The following is an 18,207-nucleotide window of genomic DNA, read 5'->3' as shown; positions in this document are numbered from 1 at the left end:
GATATTAATTCAGAATATTTTGTAAATCTACGCTCTCGATATTGCTGCTGCAGGAGCACATTCGAGGCATGAAACGTAGTAAAAGTTTTCTCTAACATGTCTTCCTCTGTGATTTTTTCTCCACACAGCTTTAATTGAGAGCTGATTTTGAAAAGTGCAGAGTTGTATTCACTAACAGTTTTAAAATCTTGCAACCTTAGGTGCATCCAATCATATCGAGCTTTTGGGAGAATCACAGTTTTCTGGTGGTCATATCTTTCCTTCAAATTACTCCATAGAGTAAAAGGGTCCTTTACCGTAAGATACTCATTTTTTAAACCTTCATGGAGGTGATGATGAATGAAAATCAATGCTTTTGCGCGATCCTGCAGGGATGCTTGATTTCCTTGTTTGATCGTAGCTCCAAGGTTCATTGCATCAAGATGTAATTCAGCATCAAGGATCCAAGATAGATAGTTCTTTCCCGAAATGTCAAGTGCCACAAATTCGAGTTTTGTGATATTCGACATTGTCAAATAACTTCATATATATGACAAAACAATATTATTAAAATCAGTTATAATAACTTGATAGCATTGGTATAACTTTGATTATAAACAAAATCAAATAATTTGTTTATAACTTTTAACAATATGTAACAAAACAAATCAACAATAATATAAATATGTAAAATTTTATTCTATATAAATAACTTCAAGTTTAAGATACGGGAATTACCTTCAGAGCAATTCGTGCTGATAACGTGTTGTAAAACAAGGACAAATATAATGCAAATCAAAGTAGTAGAGATAAAATATATCTTACTTTGATATATAATATGGAAGAAGGAATCAAATAAGAGAATTGAGAAAGTGAAAGAGAGAGAGAGAGAGAATGAGAGGAAGAGCTTTCTTTCTTTCTCGGGATGCTTTTACAATGGGGGGGGGGGGGGGGGGGGTAAGAAGCCTTTTATAGGCTTCATAATATGAACTCCCATTACTCATCTTAAAGATGAGTAAATGGAGTTCATAATGGCCATCAATGTGGTCATTCATTATTTTTCATTTACAACATTTAAAATAATTTTTAAGAATAAAAAAATTTGTTTCAATACATTATTTTTAAAATTATATATATATTGTTTTGGCTTATTAAAAAATAAATATTTTTTAGTAAAATATGAATAGTAATATTTGAATAAAATCATAAATTATACAAAAAAATATACTATTTTAGTATTTGTTAAAAACGGATATTAATATTTTTGTAATTTTTTTGTTAAAATGAATAATAATAATTTAAAATTGATGTTTATTTAAAATAAATAATAAATACAAAATTTTCATTACATGTACACATTTAGATTACTAACACAATATTTTAGAATATTTTGATTTAATCTACTATTAAATCAGTTTTTTAAAATTTAAATTATTTAGAAATTAAAAGATTTATTAAAGAATTTAAATTATTATTATGACTTACTTAATCTATAATTTATTTAGAAAATTCAAAAAATATAATTTTGTGTGTAGAAGAAACAATAAAACCACGGCTATTATTTTTTTAGTAATTAAACCTATTTTTTGAGTTATAAAATTATTTTTAAAATTTGATAATCTCATTGATAAATTTGATATAAAGTGTCTTTTGATTTGAAATCCATTTTTTTAGTATTGAAGAATTTATTATTTAAGTTTTAATTTATTTTTAAAAATTATTATACTCATTAATGAATCCAATGGATTCAACCTTGCTTAATTTGGAATTTATTTGCCTAATGAAAAAGTTGAAAAATAATGATTCTATGTATAAGACAAATAATAAAGTGACGATTCTATCGAAGTTTGGCTAGATGAATCAGACTGTGATTCTGTTTTGATAAGATATATCATTTGTTGTTTGAGATGTTTTCCTACATCTAGATTGCCAATGATTTCTTTAATTTTGCAATTTGGGGCTATATGTCCCTTTTTGCCACATTTGAAGCATTTAATATATTCTTTATCTTTCTTTGAAGTGTTTTGATATTTTTTTATTTAAATATTTCTTACGCTTTGGTTTCTTATAAAAAGATTCTTCTTTGAATTTTGAATATTTTTTTATTGAACTTCTTTTTCTTTGATCTGTAGAATTTTTCTTGTTTGACCGAAGGAGGAAGGGGATTTTCATACCCTTATTGGGCACAAAACGATCCTAAATCTTTCTTTGAGGTTTTAAGATCCTTTTTGAGAGTAGCATTAACCTTGATCAAAGAACAAAGGTTTAATGCTTCTTGTTGGTAAAGTTGCTTAATTGGCCATAGGTAAGAGAATCATAAGGTATGACACCATTATACATCTCTTTGATTCTAAGTTGGACTCTTTGACTAAAAGATTTGGGTAACCCATTAAGGAATCTTTCTTTCCAATAGGGTTGGTTGACGTCTGGTCTAGTATGGACTTTAGCAAAGTATACTTCCTTATACCATCTATAATCACTGAGGTTTCTACATCTAATGTATTGAAGGATTTCCGAGGTACGGGCTTGGAAAGAAATTGGATCTCCAAGGAAGTGTTTGGTTATGGCAAAGATCAGTGTATGAACCGAATTTTGATTTCCTCTTTCATCTAGGCTGGTTTGAATATAGATTTTTTCCTCTTTAGTGAGAGCATTGTCCCACCATCCTTTGAGCTGGCTAGTAAAACTTGCTATCAGGTGTACACAGATCAGGTGGTCAGAGTTTCCTCTGGATTTATAAGTTGTAGAAGCCATAATAATTTCTTGAAGAATATTTAAGACTTGATGCTCACTTACTCCATCTATGTTCCATTCATAGATGTCATCTTCATCATACTTTGACTGAGTAATTTGATTTCTTTCTTCATATTGAAGATCGAGAGGAGTTGGTCTAGGATAGTAGTTTATAGTTTTGGTTTGTTGTTTGAATTGGTGTCTAATCTTGTTTATTTGAGGGTTCTGTTCCTCAAATATGGCTTTGATTTGGTCTACATTGGTAGGGGTAATTTCTATTATCATTTTTACAAATTTTGTGTTTGAGGTTAAAGGTTTGTTTGTAAGATCTAATTGTTCAATTCTTTTTGTTAGAGTTTTGATTAGATCATCATTATTTGAAAGTTTAAGTGTCTTATTTCCTACTTCCGCAGGTTTGAAAATTGGACGATTTTTGTCTAAACTTTTGTCTAGGAAATGAGGTGTAACTATTTGACGAAATATATGTGGAGTTTCTAGTTTGTCTTCTATTCTATCAAGTTGAGAGGAAAGAGTACCTTGAATTTGATTTGTAAAATTATTTTGTTGTTGAAGATTTTTACAGTCCTTTAAGGTTACTGTTCTTCCTTTAGTATCTTTAGGGTTCAATGTTTTGAAAGGAGAAGTTATGATTTCAGTATTTTGAGCAGTTATTGTTATTTCTTCTAGGGGAGGATGATTTGAAACTATAGTTTTATTTGAAGTAGTTTTCTAGGCTTGACCTTTTTTGAATCATATTAACTTCTAGGAAATGGTAGTCAATATCATTATTCGAAGCATACATTTCTAAGTATGTAAACATAGGAATATTTATCCTATGATAAAAAATCAGGAAGAGAGTTTGAATCACCTTTGATAAATTCAATTTTAAAATAAAAAACTGACAAGATCGCTTGCCATTTGACAAAAATCTGTTTTGAAACAATATTTTGAACATTTTTTTGAAGAATTTCTTTTGCACTTTTGCAATCAACACGAAGAAGGAATTTTTTTGTTAAAAACGTCTTCTTGAAATTTTTGGATGCATAAAACAATTGCTAAAATTTCTTTTTTGATAGTTGAATAGTTTTCTTGAGGGCCACTTCATATTCTAGAGTGATATCAGATAATGGAGATTTGACTTTGAAAATCTTGTTTGAGAATACCACCATATCCTATATTAGAAGCTTATGTTTCTATAATAGCAAAGACATCAAGATTAAGGATTCCTGGGCAAGGAAGACTTTTAACCTGTTCTTTGACAAGTTTGACTATGTTTGTATGTTCCTGTGTCCAAGGCTTTGGATTTTATCCAAGCCTAGTAAACAAAGGTTTGATAAGGGTTCTAAGGTTTGGATAGAAGTCCGACACATAGTTTAGACTTCCTAAAAACCTTTGAAGCTGAGTTTTGTCTTTAATTTCATCAGAAAATTTACTAGAAAACTCTATGGACCATTGGATTGGTTTGATTGTACCTTGGTAGATTTCAAATCCTAGAAATCTAATTCTAGTTTGAAATAGTTTGATTTTAGGAGCGGATATTACTAAACCATTTTCCCTAATAATTTTTTGAAAAATTTCTAAGTGTTTGAAGTTGTGTTCAATAGAATTTGAAAATATAACAACATAATCATTATATACTAAGGAGAAGTTAGTGTAGGGATTGAAGATTTCATTCATTATATTTTGAAATTCTTGAAAAATAATGATTTTATGTATAAGACAAATAATAAAGTCATTTTAAATTAATTTTCGTCCATGAGTTTCTAGTATTAATTGGATCACTATTTGAGTCTTAAATTATTTTTAAAAATGAATAAAATTGTTAATGAATCCACCACATTAAGTCTTACATAATTTGGAGTTTATTTGCCTAGTAAAAATATGATATATGTAAAGAAGAAACTAATCAAGTCATTTAAAGTAAATTTTGGTCCAAAACTTTTTAAAGTTATTGAGTTCCATGACATTTTAGTACTAATTAAATCAATTTTTATTTTCAAAATAATTATGAAATTAATAAATTTTATGTATTAAAGTTTGATTTGGAATTTATTTGCTTAATGAAAATTTTTAGAGAAGTTAAAAAAAATTTAGAAAAGTATATGTAATTTAAAATAAGATTATATTTGAAGATTTTTGGTATTTATATTAAATTATAGAGAGAGAAATAATGATATCATATTTAATTTTATTTGTTTTTTTTATATAGTTTTTTTTTTTAAATTTCTCTATACTTTCCTTTTGTTTTCAAAAATTGATGAAAACAAATTCTATCTATTCTCTCACAACTATTCTCTATTCACTTTGTTTTTAAAAACTAGACATAGAGAAATAATGACCAAACAACATTATAAATTTTTAAAAACAAATTTTCATTTTTTTAAAATAAAAAACTATCACACGATCAAACAAGCTTTAATTTTATTGGCTTCTCTTCCTAAACATGGAGAGAGTTTCCATTGCCTCGACTTGCATGTGTCACAAGTGACGTTTCTTCCTTTAAATTTTCATGTTTGTGTGGTACATAGAAGCCCTTTAAGTCAACTTAAAGGAGGCTACACTAGATTAGAGAAAAAAGGAACCTACAAAGCATACCAGACTATAGGGTTAAAACTCCCCAACTTGTATGTTGCTCACTCTATAAAAATACAAGGTAACTTTCAACAAAGATTCCCATAATTTTTCTTAGTGAGTTCAATATCTTAAGAAATGTCTCTTACCCTCTTTATATAGGTCGGTGACACAAATCACTTCCACCTATCTAGGAACAATCCTTCATTAACAACTTTACAATTTCAAAAGTCTTCCAATTAATTGCTTCAACCCTTTGAAATTGTCTTCTTTCATTCCGGTTGTTGCCATATGTCCAAGCTCAGCAAACCCCACTACACACATTCGAGACTTGGTTGCTCCACTTACTATTGTGTTTGAGAGATCCGCTCAACCTGAGCCAGCCAAGTGTCCATCCCGACTTGGTGCTTGCCCCATAACTCGACCCACATGTTGCTATGTGTGCAGACTTAGATTAGATGTTGGTAGGTATGCATGACTTAATCTTTAGGCCAAGTGTCTTAGCTACCAGGCATGCATGCTTTGGTCTTTGGGCCATGTGTCTCTCTTTTAGACTCGCTTCACACCTTATCCATCCAAGCACTAACATTGTACTATATAAGACTACTTTCTGCATCTTATAGGGTTATTGCAGGTGTCTTTAAGTAGATTATGTGCATGCTAAGCCCTTTTTTGGCCAACACACTTAGCAACATTCCTTTAGGCTAAGCTTGCCCTTGGTTCTCATTGTTCTCTATTGGCTTTTAGGCATGCTAAGCATTCTTATGTGCATTAACATCTCTAGATCATGTTTATGCTAAGACAACTAACTAATATTTGTTTTGTGCTCACACTTCGTGTCATTATGCCTGTGGATTATATCGCATACCATGGCTTAAATGCTTATGGGTGCGTGATTGGTAAGGTTCATTACCACCCTTTACCCATATTCAAAGCCCTAATGCATGCCCTTAGTTGGGTGTGGCTTCCTACCACTTGCTGCCCATGTTTGCTAGTAGTGTGAGCCATCTACTACCTATGCGTGCTAGTAGTGTGATCCATCTATTGCCTATGCGTGCTAGTAGTGTGATCCATCTACTGCTCATGCCTATCAGTAGAAGGTGCTCATATTCAAGCCACCCAAAAGCCTTGTGCAAGTCTCATCTACCTTAATCATTCACCTTGTTGAAATTATAAGCAATTCATGAAGTTAAGGTGCCTTTTGTTAGGACATTGAGTCTTGTTTATATATTGGCAATTTTGTTCTTTTTTTTTAAAGTTTGGTCATAAAAGTCTTTTTAGATAGTGACTTGTTCTCTATTGAAGATCAACGGTTGTTGCTCATCCAATTGGTAAGTCATGGGCACGTCTAAAGAGGGTTGGGAAGTGGCATATTAGGCTTCTTTGAGGTATAAAAAGATTTAGTATCATTTTTATACTTAAAATGCTTTAAAAATATTTTTCAAAAGAAGCAAGGGTCGTTTAAGCGGTTAAGCCAGCTCAAACAGACCACTTAAATAGTGCAAGTTCACTTAAGCAATCATGACTATACTGCTTAGTTTAGAAACAAATTTTGGATGAATTTTACTCAAACTCTATTTTGGAAACCTAAGATATCGAAACTCTTTGGGATCTTACATATAAATACCTCCTTCATAACCCTTTGAGGGTTAGAGATATGAAATTCAAGAGATTTGGGCTAATAAATCCCAGACATTGGAGATATATCGTTGAGAGACCTTCCATTCCTTAGAAAGGATCTCTTTGAGAAAGCTTAACGTGCCACATCATTCCTGATTTCTCATTCAAGGATTCGATTTTCGAATCTTGGGTTAAAGACCTTAATCATTTTGAAGTGGTTGAAGGATCTACTAGGGAGTAATTTGGAGTTGTTGTATCGTGAACGTGAATCAAGTTGTAGATACTAGAGAGTAAGTCTTTAGGGTAAAGAGGTCAAATAAATTTGTTGGGATTGAGCCCTTAAAAGTAAGACATGATGTAATAAAGTTAGACTTAAACATCCTTTTGTTATCCTTTTAGTGTATTGACATTGATTTGAGCATTCAGTCCATGTCTCTTACATTGTACATAACTTGGGTGCATTAGGAGTTGAACAAAAAATACAAGTCATGGGTTCCTTACAAGTAGATAAGTTGTTCACAATTGGTTTATGGATTTGGGTAATCTAGTAGAGACTATAGTGTACCACCTTCTAATCGGATGGATGACTTGTCTTGGTCGTCGGGATGAGTTTCCTATGGTGAGTGTTGTAGATCCTCCATTTTGTTTCTTTAGCACATGACTTTAAATTCTCTTTCAGTACTCCACAGTAGTCTTTTGGTGGCCCATGGCTACTCATACTAATTATATTTTCCGAGCCACTTTAGGGAGTTTGGTTGAGGGTTTTATCCGGCTCCACATTATGATTGGCTGCTTATCAAGTTTAGATTAGGCTTTACTTAGGTGCACTTTAAGTTAAACTTAATTAGGCCCACCTAGTCTCACCCTAGGCCTGTATAGGTATACTTGGCCTATTAGATACCACCTTAGCCCATTTAGACACCTTAGGCCCGTCTAGGTTCACTTAGGCCCTCTTAGGCACACTTAGGCCCTCTTAGACACACTTGGCCTACTAGACCTTTTTAGTGTTTCTTGCATGATTCGCATAGTCTCATGACTTGCATGCCCCGCATGGCATTCACAGTTTGTATAGTTTGCATGTGCTTGGTATCTATTTATTTATTACTTAACTGTTTTATTCGATTTGATTTTATTATTTTGTTTTATTTTTATTATTTTACTTTATTCTTTTATATGTTGTAAGATTGCTACCTCTTTGACTTCATTTTATTCTTTTTATTTTCGTTTTTATTGTTTTACAAGAGAATTAGGGGTTGTTGATCAACTCTCTCACTAAGGCACGTGCACTCAAAGAAGGTAAGAAAAATATTTTTGGAGGGAAAATGGGATTAATGTGGCTGCATACATATGGAAAACGGAGATTCTACATAGATGGGGATAGTAAACCTTCCAAAAGAAAAAAAAAAAAAAAGAAAGGAAGAGGAAAAAAAAAAGAGGATTTTCATCTAGCAGATTGAGTCTTTTTAAGGCTGAAATATACATATACATAAAAAAAGGATTGCGGTAGGGAGGGAGAGAGGATTGTCTTCATAGAGAAAAAAAAAAAAACTAGAATTCACAGCTTTCGAAGGATTTTGGGAGAAGAATGATAGTCGGAAGCCAAGCGATTGCAGCCAAGACTACTAGGTACATTTTCAGCTATTTCCTATGCTTTATCTTATTCAGTTCCTGATGATTCTTTGATGGTTCTGGGCATTTATTTTACTGATTGGATGTACGGACATTGCTTATTGCTTTCTAAGTTGTTGATAAACTAGATCTTACCATATTCACATACTGCATCTTTAGTTTTCTTTGAAATTAATCCTCAATATGATTCAGCTTCACTATGTAATACATGAGAATCATGATTTTGCCCCTCGTCTCTTTCACCTGCTTTTGGCCCTTTGATTAAAACATGACAAGGAACCTCATTCAGTAGTTTGTTTGCTTGCTTGGGCCTCTTGGGTCACACTTGTTTTATGTTTCTGTTTTTCTCTCTCTGTTCATGGAGGCTATTAGAGTTAGAATTTAAAATCCATTGGGTTTGAGGAGATAGCGAGAGAAGGGTGGGGTGAGTTTCATTCACCGCTTGATGCTTTCAAAGTAGATTGTGAAGGCAGCGAAGGTCCGAGTTCTGACTCAGACTACCTTAGCTAGAGATTTGTCAGATGGATACCCCAAGTTTGTTAAAGCTGAAGGAGCTTTGGGATTGTACGAATGTCTTGTTTCTTTTTGGAGATGTCAGATTCCATATGCATTGATCAAATTTGCTTATGTTGGGACCATTATTGAGTACAAGGATGCCATTCCTATTCCGAAGGATCAGTGCAATAGAAGTCTGCAGCTTGGTGTAAGCTTTGTTGATAGATATGGCTGGTGATTTCCACTCTATTGTTTCTCATTCAGCTGATGATCTTATGTCCTTCCTCAACAATCCTAAGGAAGTCATGTCATCCTTTCAGCTTTGACTATGCTAGTGCTATGATTGAGCAACTCCAGGCAGCAAGATGGGTATAAAGAAGGTTCAAGAATGATAGGGTTGGTTACCTTATCTAAAGACTTGCATGGTGATTAGCAATGCCCAGGTGGTCCTGAAATGCTTGCAAATCTACACGGTTCACCAATTGAGCCTTGGAATTCTGATAGATCTTCAGGAATGAATGACGAGTCCAATAATCGTGAGATGGTGAATTCTAACTTAGAAATCCCTAATGCAGGTGATGGTCATGCTAATTATTCTTCATGCTAGAGCTGATGTTGATATCAATGGTGCTAGCACTGAAGATCAAATCGAGCAAATTGGGTCTGCTTTTAAATATGGTACGAATGAGCCACAATCAAGGCAAGACACTCTAATTTTCTTACTACTGAAATCCATTATTTACCAGAAAGACATGTCCCAATTCCGTCCCACAGGAATTGAATCATTTGAAATTCAAATCACCATATCTCTCTCCTCTGCCATGGCTACCGAGAGCATACTTAGAAAGTCCCTATTTTGGCTGGGAAATGCTAATCCCCGAGCTGTCAGATGTGAAGATGGAAGCTTACGGGTTTACATAAAGTTGGAAATATTCATCCAACAGCTTGTGGGTGAAGGGGTAACAGTTACAGGAATCTGAATCCCTTTTGGAGGTGCTTTTCAGGACAAGAAGTTGCCTTGTTTCTGATTGTATTCATTGATGAAAATCATGAAGCGTCCAAATACCTATAGAAACGCACCATGTGCCACAACCTAGTAATGAACAGTCTGTCACATCATCAGTAAAGTTCGAAAAGCCTGCATCACAATCAAGACATCCACCATACAGATTACTAGACGACAAGTACATATTGAGGAACTAAATGCAAACGGAAACAATCCATCTTTAAGAGACGGCTTCCTGGGATAGAGAGTCTTCTACATATGCGCTCGAGCTCCCTAGCTGCTTCAAATTATTTCCAAATTTGAATTTAAAATCTTCTAAATTTCAATTCTACCGATGGTCACATCAAGTTCATAAAAATGACAGTATACACCAAGTGAAATTAGCTCCAGACATGCTCCCAAATGGTTTCCCCTCATCCTTGAAGAGGCTCTTATGTTTCACCTTACTGAAGAAGAGTTGACTTACAACTACATTGACATTGTGACTAGGCTAGAGATGCAGTCTGGAAATGTAGTCTTTAGATACTGAAAATGTTGACCTTGCCGTGAAGTTTCTATAAAAAGAAATTCGACTTATTGGGCATATATACCATATTTCTGGTGGAATGCAATAGGTGGTTAATTTTTTTTGAAATTGTGAAGGTTTTGAGAAAATCTGAGGTGGTGATCAGAAACTTTTTCTCAGTAGAGCGATTTCAGGAACATATTACAAAGAACCATGATAGGGATATCATGGAGTGTGTATGGGTCTACAATCCAAGAAAACAATGGTTATATGAAATTTCATTCAAAGCTTAAAGTAGAGAAGGTTGTGGATGCATTTGACATATTTTCTGAGAATTTAAGCCATCCAGACAAGGGTATTCGTGTTTCAACTCTGAGAATATTGTGTCATTATGAACCTCTGAATGGTGAATCAAATGCTCAGTCTGTTGAGAAGAAAATGCAAGCTGAAGTTTCTCCTACTTATGCAGAAATACAACACAATAATGTTCTTCACATCCTCTTTTCCATTGAAGATACTCTTCTTTCAATTTCTACCAGCAAGAAAGTTATTCTGATCATCTCTAAAATGCAGAAGGACCTCCCTGCTGCTAGGATTTGTGAAGCTTATACACCAGGTCTTTGAATGGGATTAATGGCATTTTTCGCAACCAATCTAGTTATTTATTGATTCGTCCCTAGCAGCGGAAGTGGCAATGGCACCATCTGATTCGGGGTTCGATCCCCGGCAACGGCGCCATTTGATTCGTGCCCAATTGGTGTCTCAGCTGATTCGTGTCCAGCTGGTGCTCCTTGATTGAGGGATTAATCAACAAAATTTATAACCTATTACACCATATACTAGGGTAGCAAAGACAAAGCTACTATAGCATAGTGGCTCTAGGATCGTTCACTGGGATGGGTTTTCACTTCACAACTGATGTTAATTCAAAGCTGAATTGGTGTCTTTTCATTTCAAGGTTAGCTTTAAAAGAAAACATAAAGATGAGTTGGAAAAGGTTTGGTTTTAAACTAACCACAAATAGTAACTAATTTTACTTATAAAGAAAAGATGTTTCTTGGAGTTTCAGATCACTAGGCTCAGATTCCTCATACAAATAGGGAGTTCCGGTCACTTGTTTATTTTCCTCGCATTAGAGAATTAACATATAGTTAATTCTCTAACCGGTGTTGTACAGGTGCTTCCCATTAATGGGTTCAAACACTAAATCCCTCTCACTGATGCACCTTGCAATGACTCATGCCTCTCACCTAACACTTGCCATTCAAGATGATCTTTAACCTTGGACTTTCCTTCAAAAGCTCGCAAGAGATAACTAATGGATGTCTCCTTGGAGTCCAAAAGCTTACCAAGTGTTGGCTATTCTAGAAAATCCTACCTTTAAGTCACCTCCCAAAGGCTCGCAAGGGGTAAACTAGTGCATCTCTATGGTTGGAGATCACTTGCCTTACCAAGTGTTGGCCCAGGTGACTCTAAGGTGTTTTAAGTTAACTAAAAACATAGAAATCACTAACGGGTTACACTTTCTCTTCATTAAAAACTAAAACAACAAAACTTCCAAATTATGCATGTGGAAACTTACCCGGCTTTCCTCACTCCAAGAGACAAAAAGCTTAGCCTCTCATCCTCTGTGGAAAAATCCTCAGAGTTTGGTTGGCTAGAAAATGAAAATGAAAGAGAGGACAAGAATATATATGAAAAACAGAGCAAGTGCTCTGTTCGTTGATTCTATATATTGGATTACATGATTCTCCGAGCGTCTCCTGAGAGTGTTTACAAGAGAGTTTATATAGGAAGGTAATTTACCCTTCCTTGGATACTTCCTAGCTAAGGAATTACATGAGTGGCTGAATACAAGGAGAAAATGGAAATTTATACAAAAATATCTGAAGAAAAATATCCAAAAGAGTCGGTGGCAAATATCGGGAAGCACTAAGGACCATTTCGCAGGAGAAAATGGTGTCTGCGAGATTTCGCAGACACTCAAGAGGGCTGCGAAATATTTTCGCATCAACAAGTTAAACTCGCAGGGCTGCTAAGTTGGCTTCCACCTTGTGGTGTTTGGCTTCCATCGCGGCGTGAAACTTCAGGAGGAAATCCACAACACTGTACAAAAAGGCTGCGAAATTCTCGCAACAAAAGGCTGATTCCGCAACACTTTAGAGTGATTGACTTGCAGTGGCTGTAACTTCTTCGTTTCAACTCCAAATCGCACACCGTTTGAAGCATTGGATTCTTGACTTCTTGAGCTTTGAAATGGTATATAGAATGTAGAAAATGGACTTCGGGAAGTGCTCTAAAAGTGTAAAAGAAGACTGCAGCTAGCTTTCCTCTGTTTTCTTCACTCTGTTTTTCCTCTCTCCTTGCTTCTCTCCTTGCATACTTTGAACGACTTTGGCAAAGGGATATGGAGCTCCAAAGCTTGGTTCTTCATGAATTTGAGCTTTTCATTACTTTGCCATGGATTCCAAATAACTCTCCTCAATCTTGGATTGTTTTGGTGATCAAATTACTAACAAAAACACCAAAACTTACACAATTTGATTAGAAATGATTGCAAGGGTCCTTAACATGTTAATTGGGTTAAAAGGCAATAACTACTACTCAAAAGTGTTTAAAAGAGTTGATTACAAGCTATGAAATAGCACTTTTTGAGTAGTAATCATTTATGGGATCCAGCAATTGAGTGACTCTCATTGCTGATTAGCAAACATATTGGATGTATACAACATGAAGTCTTATGGCAGATTGCTCTCTTTAAAAAAAATGATAATATTGAGATGGATCCTGCTGATCGGACGGTTGAGGAGATCTGTATCTTTATGTAGGCAGTATTATCCTATGATAAGGATTTTGCAAAGATACCATGATGTGTCAGAACCAATGTTTTTAAAGGCGTTTGTGGGGCGCGCCTTGAGGCGAGGCGCAGCGGAAACGTGTTGAGGCGTTAAAAATAAAGCGAAACACCTGAAAGGCGTACACTTTTCTGGTGAGGCGTGATTGAGGCGCGTTTTGATCGCGCCTTTCACGTTTTTCCGGTGAGGCGTACGCTTCGTCGGATCTGATGTGGCAATGAACAGAGATTTAAAAAAAAACCCTAAGTAATCCCTAAAACCCCAATCCCGACTGAAAACAAACCTAAAACGAAACCCTACCTCTTCCAGTCAAGCGGCGACGGAGTGCTCACCCTCGGCGGCGACCAATCGCAGCGATCTTCTCCGGCGGCAATCCCTCTCATCTCCAGGTATGTTGCAAACTCCCTCTTCCATGGTTTCTCCCTCTTCGTTTCTCTCTCTGCAATCCACACGGGCGTCGGCTCTTCATCCAAATTTTTTTTTTTTTTTATCAAATCAGATGTGCTGATGTGCTGTATATCTATTTAAGTTTTAAACCCTTTTTTCTCTCTCTCACAACATTTAAATTCTCTCAGAGGCTCACAGCCCACTTTCGGTCCACAATTTTCTCTCTCTCCCAGTAGGTTTTTCACTTTTTTTTTTTTTTTTTAAATTATCAAATCAGATGTGCCTTTTGTTAATAAGATTTTTTTTTGAAGTTTTTTATATGTTTGCTTATAGTATCAATAAACAAATATAATTAAAATTATATAAAAGATAATTATTTGTGAATTTTGAATTTTTTATTTCTGGTTTAATTTTAATTCTCACCTCAATTTTATTTATTTCATTATTAAATTCCAATTAAAATTTATGTGTATAATTTTTAAACTCCTTTAAAAAAAATTGGTTTTTTTTTTAATTTAAACCAATTAAATTTTGTATTTCGTTTTTAAATTTCTTTCAATTGTGCTTTGTTATTATTTTTTAGTCAATTATATTGTTATATGGAAATTTGAATATTATTATTGGTGATTTTTTTTAGAATGAGTTCCTCCGATTCGAAAAATTCAAGAAAGGATTTTGTGTGGAAGTATGTGATTGAAGTTTCTGGAAAGCAATATTTAAGATGTAAATTTTGCAATCAAAGATGTACGGGAGGGGTGAATAGACTAAAGCATCACTTAGCTGGAACTCATCATGGTATGAAACCATGCAACAAAGTTAGTGAAGATGCTAGATTGGAATGTAAAGAGGCATTGACTAATTTTAAGGATAAAAAAACGAAGAGAAATGAATTGCTCCAAGAAATTGGTATGGGTCCAACTTCAATGCATGAAAGTGCCTTGTCTAAAACAATAGGGACATTAGGGAGTGGGAGTGGGGAACCTATTCCTAGGGGACCCATGGATAAATTTACCACTTCACAACTTAGACAAAGTACTTTGAATTCAAAGTGGAAGCAAGAAGAAAGGAAGGAAGTGTGTAGAAAAATTGGTAGGTTTATGTATTCAAAAGGTCTCCCATTCAACACTGTGAATGATCCTTATTGGTTTCCTATGATAGATGCTGTTGCAAACTTTGGGCCCGGGTTTAAGCCTCCATCTATGCACGAATTGAGGACATGGATTCTTAAAGAAGAGGTGAATGACCTAAGTATCATTATGGAAGATCACAAAAAAGCTTGGAAATAATATGGATGTTCAATTATGTCAGATAGTTGGACAGATGGAAAAAGTAGGTGTCTTATCAATTTTTTGGTGAATAGTCCTGCTGGCACTTGGTTTATGAAATCAATTGATGCTTCTGATACAATAAAAAATGGGGAATTGATGTTCAAATATCTTGATGAGGTGGTTGAAGAAATTGGAGAGGAGAATGTTGTGCAAGTCATCACTGATAATGCCTCTAATTATGTGAATGCTGGAATGAGGCTTATGGAAAAAAGGAGTAGATTGTGGTGGACTCCTTGTGCTGCTCATTGCATTGATTTGATGTTGGAGGATATTGGAAAGCTAAATGTTCATGCTACTACACTTTCTCGAGCTAGGCAAGTTGTGAAGTTTATATATGGGCATACTTGGGTTCTTAGCTTGATGAGAACATTTACAAAAAATCATGAACTTATTCGTCTAGCAATTACACGGTTTGCTACTGCATTTCTTACTCTCCAAAGTCTTTATAAGCAAAAGCAAGCTCTTATAGCAATGTTCTCCTCAGAAAAATGGTGTTCAAGCACATGGGCTAAAAAGGTAGAAGGTGTGAAAACTCGAAGTACAGTGTTGTTTGATCCAAATTTTTGGCTTCATGTTGCTTTTTGCATAAAGACCACTGTTCCATTAGTTAGTGTCTTGAGAGAGGTTGATTCAGAGGAAAGACCAGCCATGGGTTATATTTATGAGTTGATGGATTCAGCTAAGGAGAAGATTGCATTTAATTGTCGGGGCATGGAGAGAAAATATGGCCCAATTTGGAGAAAAATTGATGCAAGATGGACTCCGCAACTTCATCGACCTTTACATGCAGCATGCTATTATCTTAATCCTCAATTGCGGTATGGAGATAAGTTCTCTAATGTTGATGAGGTGAGGAAGGGATTATTTGAATGCATGGATAGGATGTTGGATTATCAAGAACGTTTAAAAGCTGACATTCAGTTGGACTCATATGACCAAACAATGGGTGAATTTGGGAGTCGTATTGCAATTGATTCTCGAACATTAAGAAGTCCTACAAGTTGGTGGATGCGTTTTGGGGGTTCAACACCGGAGTTGCAAAAGTTTGCTATTCGAGTCCTTAGCCTTACTTGTAGTGCTTCGGGATGTGAAAGAAATTGGAGCACATTTGAATCGGTAATACTTCTATTTTTGTAAATTTTTATACATATATTTCTATTTCAATGTTAGAGAACTTTATTTCATTTTAACACATAAAATTGTTTCTTTTATTATTTGTAGATCCATACAAAAAAAAGAAATAGACTTGAACATCAAAGGTTGAATGCTCTAGTGTATGTAAGGTACAACACTAGATTGAGAGAGCGAAGTCTACAAAGGAAGCAAAATGTTGATCCAATCTTGGTAGAGGAGATTGATTCCGATGATGAATGGATTGCGGAGAAAGAAGATCCCCTCCTCCCCCTTGATCTTTGTTGGCTTCAAGAGAATGAATTATTCAATGTTGATGCCATTAGAGTTGTGTCATCCAACTCCCAAGAGACGCAAACATCATCGGATCATATGGTTTCTTCACATTCCTACAAAAGGAAACATAATGAAGTACCAAGTAAGTACTCAAAAATTGAAATCATAAATTTGATTAAATTTAATAAAAAAAACTTTTAATATTTACACATAATTAATACTTTATGCTAGGTACAAGTGGAGGCAAAGGCAAAGAGAAGGAATTGAATTTGACACCAATTGATGAAGATGAAGATTTAGATGAAATGGGGATACATGATAGTGGACATTTTCCTACTATTGATACATTGGATGAGGATGATGATGACCTTGGAGAGGAGGATTTAAGTTGAAACAATTTACTCTAGTTGTTATTTCATGACTTAGTTATGGATTTTTTGTAAAAGTTTAGAACTATTATTATGGTTGACTCTATTTTCTATTTCATGACTTAGTTATGGCTTTTTGTTAAAGTTTGAAACTATTAGTATAGTTGAATCTATAATCTATTTTATGAATTTGTTATGGTTTTTTGTGAAAGTAGGGAACTAGTATGTTTTTTTTTATGATTCTAATGAATTGTTTTCATATTTTTATTTATGCTATTTTATTTTATATATTTTAAAATATTAATTAATTATATAATGTAAGGCTCAAAAAGCTTACGCCTCAACGCCTCGAGGCTTACGCCTCGCCTCACGAACACAAAAACGCCTAGCCTTACGCTTTCGCCTTTAAAAACTTTGGTCAGAACAAGGCCCAAGGATCAATGTAAGGTCTTCTTTAGCAAGGCTCGTAAGTGACTTGGATTAGATCTGATACATCCTGAGCCTAATGTAGGAACACCGGAGAGTGATTCATTTGGAAATATAGGAGGGAAGAAAAAGATGGATTTCTTATGTCACACAAATCCAAAGGATGAGTTCTGGAAAATGGATTTCCATCTCACAAGAAAATGACATGCTGATCAAGGTTAATTGGCTCCCAGCAAGCACTGATAAGCAATTTCTAGTGAGATCTCAGTCGTTTCCAGTTGACAAGTAGGTGAACCAGGCAGGAAGAACCAATTGGCAAACACTCTTAGGTTTTCCTGGTGGGCATGAAACTCAGAATTGCAATGGGGTGGTTCAGAATCCGAATCTAGTTGATTTTGGAGGTCTGAGTAAGACATTATATAATTAGGATGGCAAAGAAGACTTCTTACCTACAACGGTCGAAATTTATTAAGCCGTCCTTTGACACTAAAGAGATCATCGGCTTGTTCTTGATAAATAAATGTCATCATAAGCAGTTTTTGTTCATTTTCTTCAGTTGAGAATCAAATGCATCACACCATTGCATAGTTGAAATCTTTGAGGCGTAACAGAGAAGGAAGTAGAACAAAGAGAGGAAGGTCTGAAGGGAACCATTCAAAATGGACTAGTAGAGAAAAGTCTAAATGGTGTCTATGTTTCTGTTGTTGTAATTCAAAATTATGTGTCCAATGTTGGCTTATCAAAGGTGTTAGAAATTTTAGGCTAATCCAACCTATGGTAATCACCCTAGAGGGGGGGGGGGGGGGGGGGTTGAATAGGGTGATGGTCTCTTTTCACAAATTTAAACAAATGAATATAAGAGACAATTATATGCAAGTATATAATAAGCAATATATAG

At 34.7% G+C, this 18,207-nt stretch overlaps 1 protein-coding gene across 2 annotated transcripts; it reads left to right on the top strand.

The window, feature by feature from the left end:
- Positions 1-13,693: 13,693 nt before the first annotated feature.
- Positions 13,694-17,079, top strand: LOC104879328 (uncharacterized). 2 transcript variants are annotated; one of them, XM_059736960.1, is made up of 4 exons: positions 13,694-13,782; positions 14,418-16,224; positions 16,330-16,657; positions 16,747-17,079. In XM_059736960.1, the coding sequence occupies exons 2-4, from the start codon at positions 15,082-15,084 to the stop codon at positions 16,905-16,907; spliced, it is 1,632 nt and encodes a 543-aa protein (XP_059592943.1). In that variant the 5' UTR covers positions 13,694-13,782; positions 14,418-15,081; the 3' UTR covers positions 16,908-17,079. The 2 variants fall into 2 exon arrangements, with proteins under 2 accessions (XP_059592943.1, XP_059592944.1); XM_059736961.1 differs by lacking the exon at positions 13,694-13,782 and having other exon boundaries at positions 14,370-16,224.
- The last annotated feature ends 1,128 nt before the right edge of the window (positions 17,080-18,207 follow it).

The sequence above is a fragment of the Vitis vinifera genome, chromosome 5 (genome assembly GCF_030704535.1).
Source record: "Vitis vinifera cultivar Pinot Noir 40024 chromosome 5, ASM3070453v1".
Taxonomy (NCBI): Eukaryota; Viridiplantae; Streptophyta; class Magnoliopsida; order Vitales; family Vitaceae; genus Vitis; species Vitis vinifera.
The sequence above is the reverse complement of the archived record's forward strand: the minus strand, read 5'-3'. Positions and strand labels throughout refer to the sequence as shown.

Bases quoted from the DNA above. Each gene is read 5' to 3' on its own strand.
- LOC104879328 (XM_059736960.1), top strand. From the start codon at position 15,082: ATGTCAGATAGTTGGACAGATGGAAAAAGTAGGTGTCTTATCAATTTT. The intron at 16,225-16,329 runs GTAATACTTCTA...TATTATTTGTAG, and splicing joins ATTGGAGCACATTTGAATCG to ATCCATACAAAAAAAAGAAA. The intron at 16,658-16,746 runs GTAAGTACTCAA...ACTTTATGCTAG, and splicing joins GAAACATAATGAAGTACCAA to GTACAAGTGGAGGCAAAGGC.